The 22,281-nt window shown below is 44.4% G+C and overlaps 1 protein-coding gene and 1 long non-coding RNA gene across 2 annotated transcripts in view; one reads left to right on the top strand and one right to left on the bottom strand.

Annotated features, from left to right (window-relative positions):
• The window catches only part of LOC144781762 (uncharacterized), a 351,692-nt gene that overhangs the window by 67,828 nt on the left and 261,583 nt on the right, over window positions 1-22,281 (bottom strand). The gene's annotated exons all lie outside the window — the stretch shown is intronic.
• The window catches only part of LOC144782566 (uncharacterized), a 266,745-nt gene that overhangs the window by 58,419 nt on the left and 186,045 nt on the right, over window positions 1-22,281 (top strand). The window contains exons 5-11 of the mRNA XM_078661947.1: window positions 2,542-2,586; window positions 5,334-5,378; window positions 8,111-8,155; window positions 10,903-10,947; window positions 17,105-17,149; window positions 19,898-19,942; window positions 21,316-21,360. Coding sequence (XP_078518073.1) covers window positions 2,542-2,586; window positions 5,334-5,378; window positions 8,111-8,155; window positions 10,903-10,947; window positions 17,105-17,149; window positions 19,898-19,942; window positions 21,316-21,360 — 315 coding nt within the window. The remainder of the gene's footprint in view (window positions 1-2,541; window positions 2,587-5,333; window positions 5,379-8,110; window positions 8,156-10,902; window positions 10,948-17,104; window positions 17,150-19,897; window positions 19,943-21,315; window positions 21,361-22,281) is intronic.

Below are 22,281 nucleotides of genomic sequence, written 5' to 3'. Positions count from 1 at the left end.
TAGGCTATATCTGACATCTCTGTATCTATCAGAGTCTTGGGAATCAGTGGAAACATAAATGTTTGTTCAGGGGATCTAGAGGTTTCCTTAATTTAGTTACCTTTAAAACAAAAAGGAAATGGTTGTCTGCTTTTCTGTATCTGCCCCAGTGCCTTCTTGGAGATGTAGTGCCCTTCAGTGAAATGCGTGTTTGTTTTATTGAAAAAAGAATAGAGTAGCTCTTACCTCAACACCCCATGCATGGAACATTCCCTCCATTCTCCCTTCTATCTCCTCCTCCTAGTGATGAACCCCAGCGTTTCATCACCTTGGACTCTCCAGAGTCCTTCACAACGTCCTCTGGGGCAATCCACCACTCTTCCACCCAGGACTCATCTTCTTCACCCCCGAAAATGGGTCCATCTTGTATCTCCTGCTCTACGTCTTCGCCACTAGAAAACTGGATGGCTGCTTCCTTCCACTGCTTCACATTATGGAGAGAAGCATCCAGCTCTTCTAGGGCTGCTTCGCTCTCTCCTGTCTCGCTGTTGGCGTTCCTCTTGCTGGATGTCTGTTCTGGTTCTTCCACTTCCTGTTTCTCTTCCAAATAAGAATCAATCTGTTCACCCTTTCACTCTTCCATTCACCTGCTGATATCAACCATTTCTCCTTTACATTTTCTCATAAATGTATTCTTTCATCCATCATTCAATCTTTCACTATTTCATCCATCCAGTGGCCATTCCATCCATCCATCCGTACAGACATCCATCCGCTATACTTGACTTATCCAGCCATCAATAAAACCTTTTATACACCAATTGATTCTTTTGCCTATCCATTCCTATGGTGCAAGGGGGCCTGCGATAGCACTAGACAGCTGTAATTAGCACCAGGGCAGGGGGAAACGTCGGGCTGCACAGTATTCTTGTAAATATGGTGCAGCCCTGCATTTCAAAAGTGGCAGAGCGTGGCATTAAGCCAACAAAGCTAATGCCAATTACCGCCAATTCACTTGTAAATATACCCCTTGGTCTATTTCGCAATGGTGTCTTCATTTTGTAGTTTGTTGTGCTTTAAAACATACATATGAGGTTGTGAGGAGTTTTTCTGGAATTCTGGTAGGTTTTTAATCTTCTTTGTTTCCTTCTATCGTCTTCGGATGTGGAGAAACAAACAGAATTTATGACAAACTAAATGCAGCGGTAACTATTTACTCAGAGTATAATCAATAATCTCCCTTCGCCATATCCTTCGGAGCTCAGGTTGAAAAAGGTGAGCGAGCAAAGAATAATAAATATGAATGAAAGGGAAGGAGTTTTACATGAGTGAGGGAGAGAGGAACAGGTGACCTCTCTGTCCTCTCGCTTAAATTATACTGCTCGCTCCCCAATTGGGTATATGTGTCAACTCTGTATCTATCAGAGTCTTGGAAATCAGGGGAAAAATAAATGGTTGTTCAGGGGATCTGGAGGTTTCCTTAATTTAGTTACCTTTAAAACAAAAAGGAAATGGTTGTCTGCTTTCTGTATCTGCCCTAGTGCCTTCTTGGGGATGTAGTGCCCTTCAGTGATATGCGTGTTCAGTTTTATTGAAAAAAGAATAGAGTAGCTCTTACCTCAACACCCAATGCATGGAACATTCCATCCATTATCCATTCTCCCTTCTCCCTCCTCCCTCCTTGTGAAGAACCCCAGCGTTTCATCCCCATGGACTCTCCAGAGTCCTTCACAATGTCCTCTGGGGCAATCCACCACTCTTCCACCCAGGAATCATCTTCTTCACTCCAGAGGATGGGTCCGTCTTGTATCTCCTGCTCGACATCTTCTACACCACAATACTGGATGGCTGCTTCCTTCCACAGCTTCGCATTGTACAGAGAAGCATCCATCTCTTCTCAGGCTACTTCCGTCTCTCCTGTCTCGCTGTCGACGTTCCTCTTGCTGGATGTCCTTTCTGGTTTTTCCGCTTCCTTTGTCTCTTCAAACCAAGAATCAAATCTGTTCACCCGTTCACCATTCCATTCACCTGCTGATATCAACCATTTCTCCTTTACATTTTCTCATAAATGTATTCTTTCATCCATGATTCAATCTTTCACTATTACATCCATCCAGTGGCCATTCCACCTATCCATCCGTACAGACATCCATCCTCTATGCTTGCATCCATCAACCTACACAGCCACCATTTGAGTTACCCATCCATCAATAAAGCCTTTCATACACAAATTGATTCATTTGCCTATCCATTCCTATTGTGCAAAGGGGCCTGCATTAGCGCTGGGCAGCTGTAATTAGCACCATTGCAGGGGCAAACGCCGGGCTGCACAGTATACTTGTAAATACGGTGTAGCCCTGCATTTCAAAAGTGGCAGAGCGCGGCATTAAGCCAACAAAGCTAATGCCAATTACCGCCAATTCACTTGTAAATATACCCCTTGGTTTGTTTTGCAATTGTGTCTTTATTTTTAGTTTGTTATGCATCAAAAGATACATATGAGGTTGTGAGGAGTTTTTCCGAAATGATGGTAGGTTTTTAATCTTCTTTGTTTCCTTCTAGGTATTCGGAGGTGGCAATACAAACAGAGATCAACCAAACACAGTCGTAAGTATTTATTCAGAGTAAATCAATAATCTCCCTCCACCATATCCTTCGGCGCTCAGGCTGAAAAAGGTAGGCGAGAAATAATAATAAGTAAATATGAATGAAAGGGAAGGAGTTTTACAGGAGTGAGGGAGAGAGGAACAGATGACCTCTCTGTCCTCTCTCTTAAATTATACTACCCGCTCCCCCAATAGGCTATATCTGACATCTCTGTATCTATCAGAGTCTTGGGAATCAGTGGAAACATAAATGTTTGTTCAGGGGATCTAGAGGTTTCCTTAATTTAGTTACCTTTAAAACAAAAAGGAAATGGTTGTCTGCTTTTCTGTATCTGCCCCAGTGCCTTCTTGGAGATGTAGTGCCCTTCAGTGAAATGCGTGTTTGTTTTATTGAAAAAAGAATAGAGTAGCTCTTACCTCAACATCCCATGCATGGCACATTCCCTCCATTCTCCCTTCTATCTCCTCCTCCTAGTGATGAACCCCAGCGTTTCATCACCTTGGACTCTCCAGAGTCCTTCACAACGTCCTCTGGGGCAATCCACCACTCTTCCACCCAGGACTCATCTTCTTCACCCCCGAAAATGGGTCCATCTTGTATCTCCTGCTCTACGTCTTCGCCACTAGAAAACTGGATGGCTGCTTCCTTCCACTGCTTCACATTATGGAGAGAAGCATCCAGCTCTTCTAGGGCTGCTTCGCTCTCTGCTGTCTCGCTGTTGGCGTTCCTCTTGCTGGATGTCCGTTCTGGTTCTTCCACTTCCTGTTTCTCTTCCAAATAAGAATCAATCTGTTCACCCTTTCACTCTTCCATTCACCTGCTATTATCAACCATTTCTCCTTTACATTTTCTCATAAATGTATTCTTTCATCCATCATTCAATCTTTCACTATTTCATCCATCCAGTGGCCATTCCATCCATCCATCCGTACAGACATCCATCCGCTATACTTGACTTATCCAGCCATCAATAAAACCTTTTATACACCAATTGATTCTTTTGCCTATCCATTCCTATGGTGCAAGGGGGCCTGTGATAGCACTAGACAGCTGTAATTAGCACCAGGGCAGGGGGAAACGCCGGGCTGCACAGTATTCTTGTAAATATGGTGCAGCCCTGCATTTCAAAAGTGGCAGAACGTGGTGTTAAGCCAACAAAGCTAATGCCAATTACCGCCAATTCACTTGTAAATATACCCCTTGGTCTATTTCGCAATGGTGTCTTTATTTTGTAGTTTGTTGTGCTTTAAAACATACATATGAGGTTGTGAGGAGTTTTTCCGGAATTATGGTAGGTTTTTAATCTTCTTTGTTTCCTTCTATCGTCTTCGGATGTGGAGAAACAAACAGAATTTATGACAAACTAAATGCAGCGGTAACTATTTACTCAGAGTATAATCAATAATCTCCCTTCGCCATATCCTTCGGAGCTCAGGTTGAAAAAGGTGAGCGAGCAAAGAATAATAAATATGAATGAAAGGGAAGGAGTTTTACATGAGTGAGGGAGAGAGGAACAGGTGACCTCTCTGTCCTCTCGCTTAAATTATACTGCTCGCTCCCCCAATAGGGTATAGGTGTCAACTCTGTATCTATCAGAGTCTTGGAAATCAGGGGAAAAATAAATGGTTGTTCAGGGGATCTGGAGGTTTCTTCAATTTAGTTACCTTTAAAACAAAAAGGAAATGGTTGTCTGCTTTTCTGTATCTGCCCTAGTGCCTTCTTGGAGATGTAGTGCCCTTCAGTGATATGCGTGTTTTGTTTTATTGAAAAAAGAATAGAGTAGCTCTTACATCAACACCCAATGCATGGAACATTCCCTCCCTTCTCCCTTCTCCTTTCTCCCTTCTCCCTTCTCCCTCCTCCCTCCCTGTAAAGAACCCCAGCGTTTAATCCCCATGGACTCTCCAGAGTCCTTCACAACGTTCTCTGGGGCAACCATCATTCTTCCACCCAGGACTCATCTTCTTCACTCCAGAGGATGGGTCCATCTTGTATCTCCTGCTCGACATCTTCTCCACCAGAATACTGGATGGCTGCTTCCTTCCACTCCTTCGCATTGTACAGAGAAGCATCCATCTCTTCTCAGGCTAATTCGGTCTCTCCTGTCTCCCTGTCGGCGTTCCTCTTGCTGGATGTCCTTTCTGGTTTTTCCGCTTCCTTTGTCTCTTCCAACCAAGAATCAAATCTGTTCACCCGTTCACCATTCCATTCACCTGCTGATATCAACCATTTCTCCTTTACATTTTCTCATAAATGTATTCTTTCATCCATGATTCAATCTCTCACTATTACATCCATCCAGTGGCCATTCCACCTATCCATCCGTACCGACATCCATCCTCTATGCTTGCATCCATCAACCTACACAGCCACCATTTGACTTACCCATCCATCAATAAAGCCTTTCATACACGAATTGATTCATTTGACTATCCATTCCTATTGTGCAAAGGGGCCTGCGTTAGCGCTGGGCAGCTGTAATTAGCACCAGTGCAGGGGCAAACGCGGTGCTGCACAGTATTCTTGTAAATACGGTGTAGCCCTGTATTTCAAAAGTGGCAGAGCGCGGCGTTAAGCCAACAAAGCTAATGCCAATTACCGCCAATTCACTTGTAAATATACCCCTTGGTTTGTTTTGCAATTGTGTCTTTATTTTTAGTTTGTTGTGCATCAAAAGATACATATGAGGTTGTGAGGAGTTTTTCCGAAATGATGGTAGGTTTTTAATCTTCTTTGTTTCCTTCTAGGTATTCGGAGGTGGCAATACAAACAGAGATCAACCAAACACAGTCGTAAGTATTTATTCAGAGTAAATCAATAATCTCCCTCCACCATATCCTTCGGCGCTCAGGCTGAAAAAGGTAGGCGAGAAATAATAATAAGTAAATATGAATGAAAGGGAAGGAGTTTTACAGGAGTGAGGGAGAGAGGAACAGATGACCTCTCTGTCCTCTCTCTTAAATTATACTACCCACTCCCCCAATAGGCTATATCTGACATCTCTGTATCTATCAGAGTCTTGGGAATCAGTGGAAACATAAATGTTTGTTCAGGGGATCTAGAGGTTTCCTTAATTTAGTTACCTTTAAAACAAAAAGGAAATGGTTGTCTGCTTTTCTGTATCTGCCCCAGTGCCTTCTTGGAGATGTAGTGCCCTTCAGTGAAATGCGTGTTTGTTTTATTGAAAAAAGAATAGAGTAGCTCTTACCTCAACACCCCATGCATGGAACATTCCCTCCATTCTCCCTTCTATCTCCTCCTCCTAGTGATGAACCCCAGCGTTTTATCACCTTGGACTCTCCAGAGTCCTTCACAACGTCCTCTGGGGCAATCCACCACTCTTCCACCCAGGACTCATCTTCTTCACCCCCGAAAATGGGTCCATCTTGTATCTCCTGCTCTACGTCTTCGCCACTAGAAAACTGGATGGCTGCTTCCTTCCACTGCTTCACATTATGGAGAGAAGCATCCAGCTCTTCTAGGGCTGCTTCGCTCTCTCCTGTCTCGCTGTTGGCGTTCCTCTTGCTGGATGTCTGTTCTGGTTCTTCCACTTCCTGTTTCTCTTCCAAATAAGAATCAATCTGTTCACCCTTTCACTCTTCCATTCACCTGCTGATATCAACCATTTCTCCTTTACATTTTCTCATAAATGTATTCTTTCATCCATCATTCAATCTTTCACTATTTCATCCATCCAGTGGCCATTCCATCCATCCATCCGTACAGACATCCATCCGCTATACTTGACTTATCCAGCCATCAATAAAACCTTTTATACACCAATTGATTCTTTTGCCTATCCATTCCTATGGTGCAAGGGGGCCTGCGATAGCACTAGACAGCTGTAATTAGCACCAGGGCAGGGGGAAACGTCGGGCTGCACAGTATTCTTGTAAATATGGTGCAGCCCTGCATTTCAAAAGTGGCAGAGCGTGGCATTAAGCCAACAAAGCTAATGCCAATTACCGCCAATTCACTTGTAAATATACCCCTTGGTCTATTTCGCAATGGTGTCTTCATTTTGTAGTTTGTTGTGCTTTAAAACATACATATGAGGTTGTGAGGAGTTTTTCTGGAATTCTGGTAGGTTTTTAATCTTCTTTGTTTCCTTCTATCGTCTTCGGATGTGGAGAAACAAACAGAATTTATGACAAACTAAATGCAGCGGTAACTATTTACTCAGAGTATAATCAATAATCTCCCTTCGCCATATCCTTCGGAGCTCAGGTTGAAAAAGGTGAGCGAGCAAAGAATAATAAATATGAATGAAAGGGAGGGAGTTTTACATGAGTGAGGGAGAGAGGAACAGGTGACCTCTCTGTCCTCTCGCTTAAATTATACTGCTCGCTCCCCAATTGGGTATATGTGTCAACTCTGTATCTATCAGAGTCTTGGAAATCAGGGGAAAAATAAATGGTTGTTCAGGGGATCTGGAGGTTTCCTTAATTTAGTTACCTTTAAAACAAAAAGGAAATGGTTGTCTGCTTTCTGTATCTGCCCTAGTGCCTTCTTGGGGATGTAGTGCCCTTCAGTGATATGCGTGTTCAGTTTTATTGAAAAAAGAATAGAGTAGCTCTTACCTCAACACCCAATGCATGGAACATTCCATCCATTATCCATTCTCCCTTCTCCCTCCTCCCTCCTTGTGAAGAACCCCAGCGTTTCATCCCCATGGACTCTCCAGAGTCCTTCACAATGTCCTCTGGGGCAATCCACCACTCTTCCACCCAGGAATCATCTTCTTCACTCCAGAGGATGGGTCCGTCTTGTATCTCCTGCTCGACATCTTCTACACCACAATACTGGATGGCTGCTTCCTTCCACAGCTTCGCATTGTACAGAGAAGCATCCATCTCTTCTCAGGCTACTTCCGTCTCTCCTGTCTCGCTGTCGACGTTCCTCTTGCTGGATGTCCTTTCTGGTTTTTCCGCTTCCTTTGTCTCTTCAAACCAAGAATCAAATCTGTTCACCCGTTCACCATTCCATTCACCTGCTGATATCAACCATTTCTCCTTTACATTTTCTCATAAATGTATTCTTTCATCCATGATTCAATCTTTCACTATTACATCCATCCAGTGGCCATTCCACCTATCCATCCGTACAGACATCCATCCTCTATGCTTGCATCCATCAACCTACACAGCCACCATTTGAGTTACCCATCCATCAATAAAGCCTTTCATACACAAATTGATTCATTTGCCTATCCATTCCTATTGTGCAAAGGGGCCTGCATTAGCGCTGGGCAGCTGTAATTAGCACCATTGCAGGGGCAAACGCCGGGCTGCACAGTATTCTTGTAAATACGGTGTAGCCCTGCATTTCAAAAGTGGCAGAGCGCGGCATTAAGCCAACAAAGCTAATGCCAATTACCGCCAATTCACTTGTAAATATACCCCTTGGTTTGTTTTGCAATTGTGTCTTTATTTTTAGTTTGTTATGCATCAAAAGATACATATGAGGTTGTGAGGAGTTTTTCCGAAATGATGGTAGGTTTTTAATCTTCTTTGTTTCCTTCTAGGTATTCGGAGGTGGCAATACAAACAGAGATCAACCAAACACAGTCGTAAGTATTTATTCAGAGTAAATCAATAATCTCCCTCCACCATATCCTTCGGCGCTCAGGCTGAAAAAGGTAGGCGAGAAATAATAATAAGTAAATATGAATGAAAGGGAAGGAGTTTTACAGGAGTGAGGGAGAGAGGAACAGATGACCTCTCTGTCCTCTCTCTTAAATTATACTACCCGCTCCCCCAATAGGCTATATCTGACATCTCTGTATCTATCAGAGTCTTGGGAATCAGTGGAAACATAAATGTTTGTTCAGGGGATCTAGAGGTTTCCTTAATTTAGTTACCTTTAAAACAAAAAGGAAATGGTTGTCTGCTTTTCTGTATCTGCCCCAGTGCCTTCTTGGAGATGTAGTGCCCTTCAGTGAAATGCGTGTTTGTTTTATTGAAAAAAGAATAGAGTAGCTCTTACCTCAACATCCCATGCATGGCACATTCCCTCCATTCTCCCTTCTATCTCCTCCTCCTAGTGATGAACCCCAGCGTTTCATCACCTTGGACTCTCCAGAGTCCTTCACAACGTCCTCTGGGGCAATCCACCACTCTTCCACCCAGGACTCATCTTCTTCACCCCCGAAAATGGGTCCATCTTGTATCTCCTGCTCTACGTCTTCGCCACTAGAAAACTGGATGGCTGCTTCCTTCCACTGCTTCACATTATGGAGAGAAGCATCCAGCTCTTCTAGGGCTGCTTCGCTCTCTGCTGTCTCGCTGTTGGCGTTCCTCTTGCTGGATGTCCGTTCTGGTTCTTCCACTTCCTGTTTCAATTCCAAATAAGAATCAATCTGTTCACCCTTTCACTCTTCCATTCACCTGCTATTATCAACCATTTCTCCTTTACATTTTCTCATAAATGTATTCTTTCATCCATCATTCAATCTTTCACTATTTCATCCATCCAGTGGCCATTCCATCCATCCATCCGTACAGACATCCATCCGCTATACTTGACTTATCCAGCCATCAATAAAACCTTTTATACACCAATTGATTCTTTTGCCTATCCATTCCTATGGTGCAAGGGGGCCTGTGATAGCACTAGACAGCTGTAATTAGCACCAGGGCAGGGGGAAACGCCGGGCTGCACAGTATTCTTGTAAATATGGTGCAGCCCTGCATTTCAAAAGTGGCAGAACGTGGTGTTAAGCCAACAAAGCTAATGCCAATTACCGCCAATTCACTTGTAAATATACCCCTTGGTCTATTTCGCAATGGTGTCTTTATTTTGTAGTTTGTTGTGCTTTAAAACATACATATGAGGTTGTGAGGAGTTTTTCCGGAATTATGGTAGGTTTTTAATCTTCTTTGTTTCCTTCTATCGTCTTCGGATGTGGAGAAACAAACAGAATTTATGACAAACTAAATGCAGCGGTAACTATTTACTCAGAGTATAATCAATAATCTCCCTTCGCCATATCCTTCGGAGCTCAGGTTGAAAAAGGTGAGCGAGCAAAGAATAATAAATATGAATGAAAGGGAAGGAGTTTTACATGAGTGAGGGAGAGAGGAACAGGTGACCTCTCTGTCCTCTCGCTTAAATTATACTGCTCGCTCCCCCAATAGGGTATAGGTGTCAACTCTGTATCTATCAGAGTCTTGGAAATCAGGGGAAAAATAAATGGTTGTTCAGGGGATCTGGAGGTTTCTTCAATTTAGTTACCTTTAAAACAAAAAGGAAATGGTTGTCTGCTTTTCTGTATCTGCCCTAGTGCCTTCTTGGAGATGTAGTGCCCTTCAGTGATATGCGTGTTTTGTTTTATTGAAAAAAGAATAGAGTAGCTCTTACATCAACACCCAATGCATGGAACATTCCCTCCCTTCTCCCTTCTCCTTTCTCCCTTCTCCCTTCTCCCTCCTCCCTCCCTGTAAAGAACCCCACCGTTTAATCCCCATGGACTCTCCAGAGTCCTTCACAACGTTCTCTGGGGCAACCATCATTCTTCCACCCAGGACTCATCTTCTTCACTCCAGAGGATGGGTCCATCTTGTATCTCCTGCTCGACATCTTCTCCACCAGAATACTGGATGGCTGCTTCCTTCCACTCCTTCGCATTGTACAGAGAAGCATCCATCTCTTCTCAGGCTAATTCGGTCTCTCCTGTCTCCCTGTCGGCGTTCCTCTTGCTGGATGTCCTTTCTGGTTTTTCCGCTTCCTTTGTCTCTTCCAACCAAGAATCAAATCTGTTCACCCGTTCACCATTCCATTCACCTGCTGATATCAACCATTTCTCCTTTACATTTTCTCATAAATGTATTCTTTCATCCATGATTCAATCTCTCACTATTACATCCATCCAGTGGCCATTCCACCTATCCATCCGTACCGACATCCATCCTCTATGCTTGCATCCATCAACCTACACAGCCACCATTTGACTTACCCATCCATCAATAAAGCCTTTCATACACGAATTGATTCATTTGACTATCCATTCCTATTGTGCAAAGGGGCCTGCGTTAGCGCTGGGCAGCTGTAATTAGCACCAGTGCAGGGGCAAACGCGGTGCTGCACAGTATTCTTGTAAATACGGTGTAGCCCTGTATTTCAAAAGTGGCAGAGCGCGGCGTTAAGCCAACAAAGCTAATGCCAATTACCGCCAATTCACTTGTAAATATACCCCTTGGTTTGTTTTGCAATTGTGTCTTTATTTTTAGTTTGTTGTGCATCAAAAGATACATATGAGGTTGTGAGGAGTTTTTCCGAAATGATGGTAGGTTTTTAATCTTCTTTGTTTCCTTCTAGGTATTCGGAGGTGGCAATACAAACAGAGATCAACCAAACACAGTCGTAAGTATTTATTCAGAGTAAATCAATAATCTCCCTCCACCATATCCTTCGGCGCTCAGGCTGAAAAAGGTAGGCGAGAAATAATAATAAGTAAATATGAATGAAAGGGAAGGAGTTTTACAGGAGTGAGGGAGAGAGGAACAGATGACCTCTCTGTCCTCTCTCTTAAATTATACTACCCACTCCCCCAATAGGCTATATCTGACATCTCTGTATCTATCAGAGTCTTGGGAATCAGTGGAAACATAAATGTTTGTTCAGGGGATCTAGAGGTTTCCTTAATTTAGTTACCTTTAAAACAAAAAGGAAATGGTTGTCTGCTTTTCTGTATCTGCCCCAGTGCCTTCTTGGAGATGTAGTGCCCTTCAGTGAAATGCGTGTTTGTTTTATTGAAAAAAGAATAGAGTAGCTCTTACCTCAACACCCCATGCATGGAACATTCCCTCCATTCTCCCTTCTATCTCCTCCTCCTAGTGATGAACCCCAGCGTTTTATCACCTTGGACTCTCCAGAGTCCTTCACAACGTCCTCTGGGGCAATCCACCACTCTTCCACCCAGGACTCATCTTCTTCACCCCCGAAAATGGGTCCATCTTGTATCTCCTGCTCTACGTCTTCGCCACTAGAAAACTGGATGGCTGCTTCCTTCCACTGCTTCACATTATGGAGAGAAGCATCCAGCTCTTCTAGGGCTGCTTCGCTCTCTCCTGTCTCGCTGTTGGCGTTCCTCTTGCTGGATGTCCGTTCTGGTTCTTCCGCTTCCTGTTTCTCTTCCAAATAAGAATCAATCTGTTCACCCTTTCACTCTTCCATTCACCTGCTGATATCAACCAATTCTCCTTTACATTTTCTCATAAATGTATTCTTTCATCCATCATTCAATCTTTCACTATTTCATCCATCCAGTGGCCATTCCATCCATCCATTCGTACAGACATCCATCCGCTATACTTGACTCATCCAGCCATCAATAAAACCTTTTATACACCAATTGATTCTTTTGCCTATCCATTCCTATGGTGCAAGGGGGCCTGCGATAGCACTAGACAGCTGTAATTAGCACCAGGGCAGGGGGAAACGCCGGGCTGCACAGTATTCTTGTAAATATGGTGCAGCCCTGCATTTCAAAAGTGGCAGAGCGTGGCGTTAAGCCAACAAAGCTAATGCCAATTACCGCCAATTCACTTGTAAATATACCCCTTGGTCTATTTCGCAATGGTGTCTTCATTTTGTAGTTTGTTGTGCTTTAAAACATACATATGAGGTTGTGTGGAGTTTTTCTGGAATTATGGTAGGTTTTTAATCTTCTTTGTTTCCTTCTATCGTCTTCGGATGTGGAGAAACAAACAGAATTCATGACAAACTAAATGCAGCGGTAACTATTTACTCAGAGTATAATCAATAATCTCCCTTCGCCATATCCTTCGGAGCTCAGGTTGAAAAAGGTGAGCGAGCAAAGAATAATAAATATGAATGAAAGGGAATGAGTTTTACATGAGTGAGGGAGAGAGGAACAGGTGACCTCTCTGTCCTCTCGCTTAAATTATACTGCTCGCTCCCCAATTGGGTATATGTGTCAACTCTGTATCTATCAGAGTCTTGGAAATTAGGGGAAAAATAAATGGTTGTTCAGGGGATCTGGAGGTTTCCTTAATTTAGTTACCTTTAAAACAAAAAGGAAATGGTTGTCTGCTTTCTGTATCTGCCCTAGTGCCTTCTTGGGGATGTAGTGCCCTTCAGTGATATGCGTGTTCTGTTTTATTGAAAAAAGAATAGAGTAGCTCTTACCTCAACACCCAATGCATGGAACATTCCATCCATTCTCCCTTCTCCCTCCTCCCTCCTTGTGAAGAACCCCAGCGTTTCATCCCCATGGACTCTCCAGAGTCCTTCACAATGTCCTCTGGGGCAATCCACCACTCTTCCACCCAGGAATCATCTTCTTCACTCCAGAGGATGGGTCCGTCTTGTATCTCCTCCTCGACATCTTCTACACCACAATACTGGATGGCTGCTTCCTTCCACTGCTTCGCATTGTACAGAGAAGCATCCATCTCTTCTCAGGCTACTTCCGTCTCTCCTGTCTCGCTGTCGGCGTTCCTCTTGCTGGTTGTCCTTTCTGTTTTTTCCGCTTCCTTTGTCTCTTCCAACCAAGAATCAAATCTGTTCACCCGTTCACCATTCCATTCACCTGCTGATATCAACCATTTCTCCTTTACATTTTCTCATAAATGTATTCTTTCATCCATGATTCAATCTTTCACTATTACATCCATCCAGTGGCCATTCAACCTATCCATCTGTGGAATTTTAGTTTATGAACTGAACATCATCTGCGCCATCTTGTCCATTCCCCAGACTCACGTATGAACATACACGACAGCCATTTTAGGTACCATGATCTCCCTGTTCACGATCGATCATCAGCGCACTTCCCTGACCCTGCAAGCCTCCCCCATGCACTCTGGCTGACCCCGCACCCACATGCGCAAGTCATGAACCCTCCTCTTCCACATGACTCTGTCTCTAGGAATCACACCTCGCGCCTGACCAACACCTCCTTTCCTTCCATGAATGCCCCTCTTTCGATAAATACACTGACCCTTTCTTTCATGAATACCTCTCCTTTGATGACCCCTTCCTCTGAGCCGAATTGTCTGTACGGACCGCTGGTCATCCCTTGGCCTGGGGATACAGTTTATTGCCTTCCACTGTATGCACTCGACCCTTTTCAACGAAGCTACTATTGATCATGGTTTCCCCACCCCTTGAGATTCGATCAGGCGCACACATTCCAAAGGAATCGGCGGAACACTCAGCTGCATGATAAGCCTCCTCTTATTGTATGGGGGGTGAGGACCTCTACTGTAGCTACGTGTTGGAAAGAGCCGGAACTGGAGGAGGGGGGGGGGGGTACCGGGGATGTCATCTGTCGCTACCTCACAATGTCTTTATTGTAATAAAGAACGGTCTCATTCATAAAGCAGTGTATAAAAGGTCGGGCCTCAGAGAGGCTTTCAGAGAGCACCTCGAGACGATACCTTGTTGTCCGATCTGATGTGTTCTGCTCCGTCGGAATAAAACGTGTTTCCTGTCTTCCTGTCTCCAGCGCCTGCCTCTTTACTTTTGATAATCTTCATAAGGTATTAGAGGCGTTTAACGCCGGGCAAAATTACTTAAGAAACATCGACTAAATCGCCTGACCATTTTTGCTGACCTTCAACAATTGGCGTCCCAACGTGTGGGGCCCATCAGCGACACGTGGATCCGGTGGGAGAGGTCCCAACGACAGAGTGAACGACTGCAACGATCGGAAGAGCTCCTGTCCGATAGACCCTCGTCTGACAGCCGATCATCTGAACTTCACTGGTTCCGAGCAGACCTCTCCCCGAGTGATCTACTGTCCTGACTGGGAACCATCAGGAGTGCCACGGTAGCAGCAGAGAGTAGAGGACGATCGGGCGCTGGAAGCGGAAGACGAGAAACTGTCCATACGGTCCGGGTAAGGTCGTGTAACACGACAAACTAAGAAATATTTGATTGTTTGATTGAAAATACTAGTATTACTCTCCGAATTGTTGGTTCTCTTTGAGATTCTCTGTCTGCAAACTGAGAGGGATAAAAGTATTCTCTCTTCCTTTGCATGCAGCGAAGGGTAGGTAACGCAGGCTTTTGCCCCCGTTGTAATCTGTCGTGCCTATCTTTTCTCCCCCACTGATTGATTGTTTGCCCGAACATTGTTTGTTCGAGGTTTGTTTTTCTCGAGAATTCTCTGTCTGCAAACGGGGAAGGGTAAAAAGTATTCTGTCCTCCTTTGCAGATAGTGAAGAATAGGCAGTGCAGGCTTTTGCCCCCGTTGTAACCCGTCGCGCCTATTTCTTTCTCGCCACTGATTGTTTGATTGAACGAACATTAATTGTTCGATATTGGTTCTCTCTTTGGGTATTCCCTATTTGCGAATACTGCAGAATAAAAATATTCTGTCTAGTCTTCGCGAAGTAGTGAAGGATAGGTAGTGCAGACTTTTGTCCCCGTTGTAACCCGTCATGCCTATCTTCTCCCCATTGGTCAGTAGTTGGATCAACCCGGACCACTTATTAGAGATGAACCATCCAGCTCCATTGGAAGGCACCCCTAATAAGGACATGTTCACTAAACAAGGACTAGTCGCTATAGCTTATAGTAAGTTATGGCATAAATATACGAAAAGGGACCCCGAAAGTCAGTGGCCACTGATAGGTTCCTTTGATGATCATAAAATAAAAGCGCTAGAAACAGCTGTTAGAATAAATAAGGCAACACCCACTATGCTCGATAGTATCGGCGTGTGGCGCAAAGAAGCAGAGCAACGAAGGAAAAGAGAAGAAACAAAAATAGGGAAAGAATTACGAAAGGCAGCCCACCTGGCAGCGAAGGAACTAGATGAAGAGATAAGAAGGAGAGAGGAAGTTAGACAAATGCAAGAATCAGGGTCAACAGGCCAATGCCCTGTTAGGACCCCCTCTACGCTCTACCCAGAAATGCCCTCCAAACAACGGGCAAACGACGAGTTACTGCTAGGTCCTCCGATCATCTACATGCCCCCTACTTATGCCCCCTGCCAGCCACTGGCACAGCACCTACCAGTCCTGAGTGCGGGCGAGGGTGACCCTAGCGCTAGTGCCCCGGCTCTTACGGCCTTCGCACCAGCCACATCGGGAACATCAGATGAACTCGAGACTAGCAAGCAGCTAACGGCAAGACCAAATAGGTTGAGCAAAGATGAGCGGGATGGGATTGATAAGATAGCAAAGACACTGGTAGAACGGAAAGAGAGCGAAGAATATGCGATGGATATGTGCAATTCACATGCCGGTAGCCACAGGCGGCATTTCATTTTACGGTTCAGCTACCACACCCTGAACGCATATGAGGATAGGTATCAGAATAAGGGCACTTCCCTGACCCTGCAAGCCTCCCCCATGCACTCTGGCTGACCCCGCACCCACATGCGCAAGTCATGAACCCTCCTCTTCCACATGACTCTGTCTCTAGGAATCACACCTCACGCCTGACCAACACCTCCTTTCCTTCCATGAATGCCCCTCTTTCGATAAATACACTGACCCTTTCTTTCATGAATACCTCTCCTTTGATGACCCCTTCCTCTGAGCCCAATTGTCTGTACGGACCGCTGGTCATCCCTTGGCCTGGGGATACAGTTTACTGCCTTCCACTGTATGCACTCGACCCTTTTCAACGAAGCTACTATTGATCATGGTTTCCCCACCCCTTGAGATTCGATCAGGCGCACACATTCCAAAGGAATCGGCGGAACACTCAGCTGCATGATAAGCCTCCTCTTATTGTATGGGGGGTGAGGACCTCTACTGTAGCCACGTGTTGGAAAGAGCCGGAACTGGAGGAGGGGGGGGGGGGTACCGGGGATGTCATCTGTCGCTACCTCACAATGTCTTTATTGTAATAAAGAACGGTCTCATTCATAAAGCAGTGTATAAAAGGTCGGGCCTCAGAGAGGCTTTCAGAGAGCACCTCGAGACGATACCTTGTTGTCCGATCTGATGTGTTCTGCTCCGTCGGAATAAAACGTGTTTCCTGTCTTCCTCTCTCCAGCGCCTGACTCTTTATTTTTGATAATCTTCATAAGGTATTAGAGGCGTTTAACGCCGGGCAAAATTACTTAAGAAACATCGACTAAATCGCCTGACCATTTTTGCTGACCTTCAACACATCCGTACAGACATCCATCCTCTATGCTTGCATCCATCAACCTGCACAGCCACCATTTGACTTACCCATCCATCAATAAAGCCTTTCATACACAAATTGATTCATTTGCCTATCCATTCCTATTGTGCAAAGGGGCCTGCGTTAGCGCTGGGCAGCTGTAATTAGCACCAGTGCAGGGGCAAACGCCGGGCTGCACAGTATTCTGGTAAATACGGTGTAGCCCTGCATTTCAAAAGTGGCAGAGCGCGGCGTTAAGCCAACAAAGCTATTGCCAATTACCGCCAATTCACTTGTAAATATACCCCTTGGTTTGTTTTGCAATTGTGTCTTTATTTTTAGTTTGTTGTGCATCAAAAGATACATATGAGGTTGTGAGGAGTTTTTCCGAAATGATGGTAGGTTTTTAATCTTCTTTGTTTCCTTCTAGGTATTCGGAGGTGGCAACACAAACAGAGATCAACCAAACACAGTCGTAAGTATTTATTCAGAGTAAATCAATAATCTCTCTCCACCATATCCTTCGGCGCTCAGGATGAAAAAGGTAGGCGAGAAATAATAATAAGTAAATATGAATGAAAGGGAAGGAGTTTTACAGGAGTGAGGGAGAGAGGAACAGATGACCTCTCTGTCTTCTCTCTTAAATTATGCTACCCGCTCCCCCAATAGGCCATATCTGACATCTCTGTATCTATCAGAGTCTTGGGAATCAGTGGAAACATAAATGTTTGTTCAGGGGATCTAGAGATTTCCTTAATTTAGTTACCTTTAAAACAAAAAGGAAATGGTTGTCTGCTTTTCTGTATCTGCCCCAGTGCCTTCTTGGAGATGTAGTGCCCTTCAGTGAAATGCGTGTTTGTTTTATTGAAAAAAGAATAGAGTAGCTCTTATCTCAACACCCCATGCATGGAACATTCCCTCCATTCTCCCTTCTATCTCCTCCTCCTAGTGATGAACCCCAGCGTTTCATCACCTTGGACTCTCCAGAGTCCTTCACAACGTCCTCTGGGGCAATCCACCACTCTTCCACCCAGGACTCATCTTCTTCACCCCCGAAAACGGGTCCATCTTGTATCTCCTGCTCTACGTCTTCGCCACTAGAAAACTGGATGGCTGCTTCCTTCCACTGCTTCAGATTGTGGAGAGAAGCATCCAGCTCTTCTAGGGCTGCTTCACTCTCTCCTGTCTCGCTGTTGGCGTTCCTCTTGCTGGATGTCCGTTCTGGTTCTTCCGCTTCCTGTTTCTCTTGAAAATAAGAATCAATCTGTTCACCCTTTCACTCTTCCATTCACCTGCTGATATCAACCATTTCTCCTTTACATTTTCTCATAAATGTATTCTTTCATCCATCATTCAATCTTTCACTATTTCATCCATCCAGTGGCCATTCCATCCATCCATCCGTACAGACATCCATCCGCTATACTTGACTTATCCAGCCATCAATAAAACCTTTCATACACCAATTGATTATTTTGCCTATCCATTCCTATGGTGCAAGGGGGCCTTCGATAGCACTAGACAGCTGTAATTAGCACCAGGGCAGGGGGAAACGCCGGGCTGCACAGTATTCTTGTAAAGATGGTGCAGCCCTGCATTTCAAAAGTGGCAGAGCGTGGCGTTAAGCCAACAAAGCTAATGCCAATTACCGCCAATTCACTTGTAAATATACCCCTTGGTTTATTTCGCAATGGTGTCTTCATTTTGTAGTTTGTTGTTCTTTAAAACATACATATGAGGTTGTGAGGAGTTTTTCCGGAATTATGGTAGGTTTTTAATCTTCTTTGTTTCCTTCTATCGTCTTCGGATGTGGAGAAACAAACAGAATTTATGACAAACTAAATGCAGCGGTAACTATTTACTCAGAGTATAATCAATAATCTCCCTTCGCCATATCCTTCGGAGCTCAGGTTGAAAAAGGTGAGCGAGCAAAGAATAATAAATATGAATGAAAGGTAAGGAGTTTTACATGAGTGAGGGAGAGAGGGACAGGTGACCTCTCTGTCCTCTCGCTTAAATTATACTGCTCGCTCCCCCAATAGGGTATATGTGTCAACTCTGTATCTATCAGAGTCTTGGAAATCAGGGGAAAAATAAATGGTTGTTCAGGGGATCTGGAGGTTTCTTCAATTTAGTTACCTTTAAAACAAAAAGGAAATGGTTGTCTGCTTTTCTGTATCTGCCCTAGTGCCTTCTTGGAGATGTAGTGCCCTTCAGTGATATGCGTGTTTTGTTTTATTGAAAAAAGAATAGAGTAGCTCTTACATCAACACCCAATGCATGGAACATTCCCTGCATTCTCCCTTCTCCTTTCTCCCTTCTCCCTTCTCCCTCCTCCCTCCTTGTGAAGAACCCCAGCGTTTCATCCCCATGGACTCTCCAGAGTCCTTCACAACGTCCTCTGGGGCAATCCACCATTCTTCCACCCAGGACTCATCTTCTTCACTCCAGAGGATGGGTCCATCTTGTATCTCCTGCTCGACATCTTCTCCACCAGAATACTGGATGGCTGCTTCCTTCCACTCCTTCGCATTGTACAGAGAAGCATCCATCTCTTCTCAGGCTAATTCGGTCTCTCCTGTCTCCCTGTCGGCGTTCCTCTTGCTGGATGTCCTTTCTGGTTTTTCCGCTTCCTTTGTCTCTTCCAACCAAGAATCAAATCTGTTCACCCGTTCACCATTCCATTCACCTGCTGATATCAACCATTTCTCCTTTACATTTTCTCATAAATGTATTCTTTCATCCATGATTCAATCTTTCACTATTACATCCATCCAGCGGCCATTCAACCTATCCATCCGTACAGACATTAATCCTCTATGCTTGCATCCATCAACCTACACAGCCACCATTTGACTTACCCATCCATCAATAAAGCCTTTCATACACAAATTGATTCATTTGCCTATCCATTCCTATTGTGCAAAGGGGCCTGCGTTAGCGCTGGGCAGCTGTAATTAGCACCAGTGCAGGGGCAAACGCCGGGCTGCACAGTATTCTGGTAAATACGGTGTAGCCCTGCATTTCAAAAGTGGCAGAGCGCGGCGTTCAGCCAACAAAGCTAATGCCAATTACCGCCAATTCACTTGTAAATATACCCCTTGGTTTGTTTTGCAATTGTGTCTTTATTTTTAGTTTGTTGTGCATCAAAAGATACATATGAGGTTGTGAGGAGTTTTTCCGAAATGATGGTAGGTTTTTAATCTTCTTTGTTTCCTTCTAGGTATTCGGAGGTGGCAAAACAAACAGAGATCAACCAAACACAGTCGTAAGTATTTATTCAGAGTAAATCAATAATCTCCCTCCACCATATCCTTCGGCGCTCAGGCAGAAAAGGTAGGCGAGAAAGAATAATAAGTAAATATGAATGAAAGGGAAGGAGTTTTACAGGAGTGAGGGAGAGAGGAACAGATGACCTCTCTGTCCTCTCTCTTAAATTCTACTGCCCGCGCCCCCAATAGGCTATATGGAACATCTCTGTATCTATCAGAGTCTTGGGAATCAGTGGAAACATAAACGTTTGTTCAGGGGATCTGGAGGTTTCCTTAATTTAGTTACCTTTAAAACAAAAAGGAAATGGTTGTCTGCTTTCTGTATCTGCCCTAGTGCCTTCTTGGAGAAGTAGTGCCCTTCAGTGATATGCGTGTTCTGTTTTATTGAAAAAAGAATAGAGTAGCTCTTACCTCAACACCCAATGCATGGAACATTCCATCCATTCTCCCTTCTCCTTTCTCCCTTCTCCCTTCTCCCTCCTCCCTCCTTGTGAAGAACCCCAGCGTTTCATCCCCATGGACTCTCCAGAGTCCTTCACAATGTCCTCTGGGGCAATCCACCACTCTTCCACCCAGGAATCATCTTCTTCACTCCAGAGGATGGGTCCGTCTTGTATCTCCTGCTCGACATCTTCTACACCACAATACTGGATGGCTGCTTCCTTCCACTGCTTCGCATTGTACAGAGAAGCATCCATCTCTTCTCAGGCTACTTCCGTCTCTCCTGTCTCCCTGTCGGCGTTCTTCTTGCTGGATGTCCTCTCTGGTTTTTCCGCTTCCTTTGTCTCTTCCAACCAAGAATCAAATCTGTTCACCCGTTCACCATTCCATTTACCTGCTGATATCAACCATTTCTCCTTTACATTTTCTCATAAATGTATTCTTTCATCCATGATTCAATCTTTCACTATTACATCCATCCAGTGGCCATTCCACCTATCCATCCGTACAGACATCCATCCTCTATGCTTGCATCCATCAACCTACACAGCCACCATTTGAGTTACCCATCCATCAATAAGGCCTTTCATACACAAATTGATTCATTTGCCTATCCATTCCTATTGTGCAAAGGGGCCTGCGTTAGCGCTGGGCAGCTGTAATTAGCACCAGTGCAGGGGCAAACGCCGGGCTGCACAGTATTCTTGTAAATACGGTGTAGCCCTGCATTTCAAAAGTGGCAGAGCGCGGCATTAAGCCAACAAAGCTAATGCCAATTACCGCCAATTCACTTGTAAATATACCCCTTGGTTTGTTTTGCAATTGTGTCTTTATTTTTAGTTTGTTGTGCATCAAAAGATACATATGAGGTTGTGAGGAGTTTTTCCGAAATGATGGTAGGTTTTTAATCTTCTTTGTTTCCTTCTAGGTATTCGGAGGTGGCAATACAAACAGAGATCAACCAAACACAGTCGTAAGTATTTATTCAAAGTAAATCAATAATCTCCCTCCACCATATCCTTCGGCGCTCAGGCTGAAAAAGGTAGGCGAGAAATAATAATAAGTAAATATGAATGAAAGGGAAGGAGTTTTACAGGAGTGAGGGAGAGAGGAACAGATGACCTCTCTGTCCTCTCTCTTAAATTATACTACCCGCTCCCCCAATAGGCTATATCTGACATCTCTGTATCTATCAGAGTCTTGGGAATCAGTGGATACATAAATGTTTGTTCAGGGGATCTAGAGGTTTCCTTAATTTAGTTACCTTTAAAACAAAAAGGAAATGGTTGTCTGCTTTTCTGTATCTGCCCCAGTGCCTTCTTGGAGATGTAGTGCCCTTCAGTGAAATGCGTGTTTGTTTTATTGAAAAAAGAATAGAGTAGCTCTTACCTCAACACCCCATGCATGGCACATTCCCTCCATTCTCCCTTCTATCTCCTCCTCCTAGTGATGAACCCCAGCGTTTCATCACCTTGGACTCTCCAGAGTCCTTCACAACGTCCTCTGGGGCAATCCACCACTCTTCCACCCAGGACTCATCTTCTTCACCCCCGAAAACGGGTCCATCTTGTATCTCCTGCTCTACGTCTTCGCCACTAGAAAACTGGATGGCTGCTTCCTTCCACTGCTTCACATTATGGAGAGAAGCATCCAGCTCTTCTAGGGCTGCTTCGCTCTCTGCTGTCTCGCTGTTGGCGTTCCTCTTGCTGGATGTCCGTTCTAGTTCTTCCACTTCCTGTTTCTCTTCCAAATAGGAATCAATCTGTTCACCCTTTCACTCTTCCATTCACCTGCTGATATCAACCATTTCTCCTTTACATTTTCTCATAAATGTATTCTTTCATCCATCATTCAATCTTTCACTATTTCATCCATCCAGTGGCCATTCCATCCA

The sequence above is a fragment of the Lissotriton helveticus genome, chromosome 9 (assembly GCF_964261635.1).
Source record: "Lissotriton helveticus chromosome 9, aLisHel1.1, whole genome shotgun sequence".
In the NCBI taxonomy this organism is placed as follows: Eukaryota; Metazoa; Chordata; class Amphibia; order Caudata; family Salamandridae; genus Lissotriton; species Lissotriton helveticus.
The sequence above is the reverse complement of the archived record's forward strand: the minus strand, read 5'-3'. Positions and strand labels throughout refer to the sequence as shown.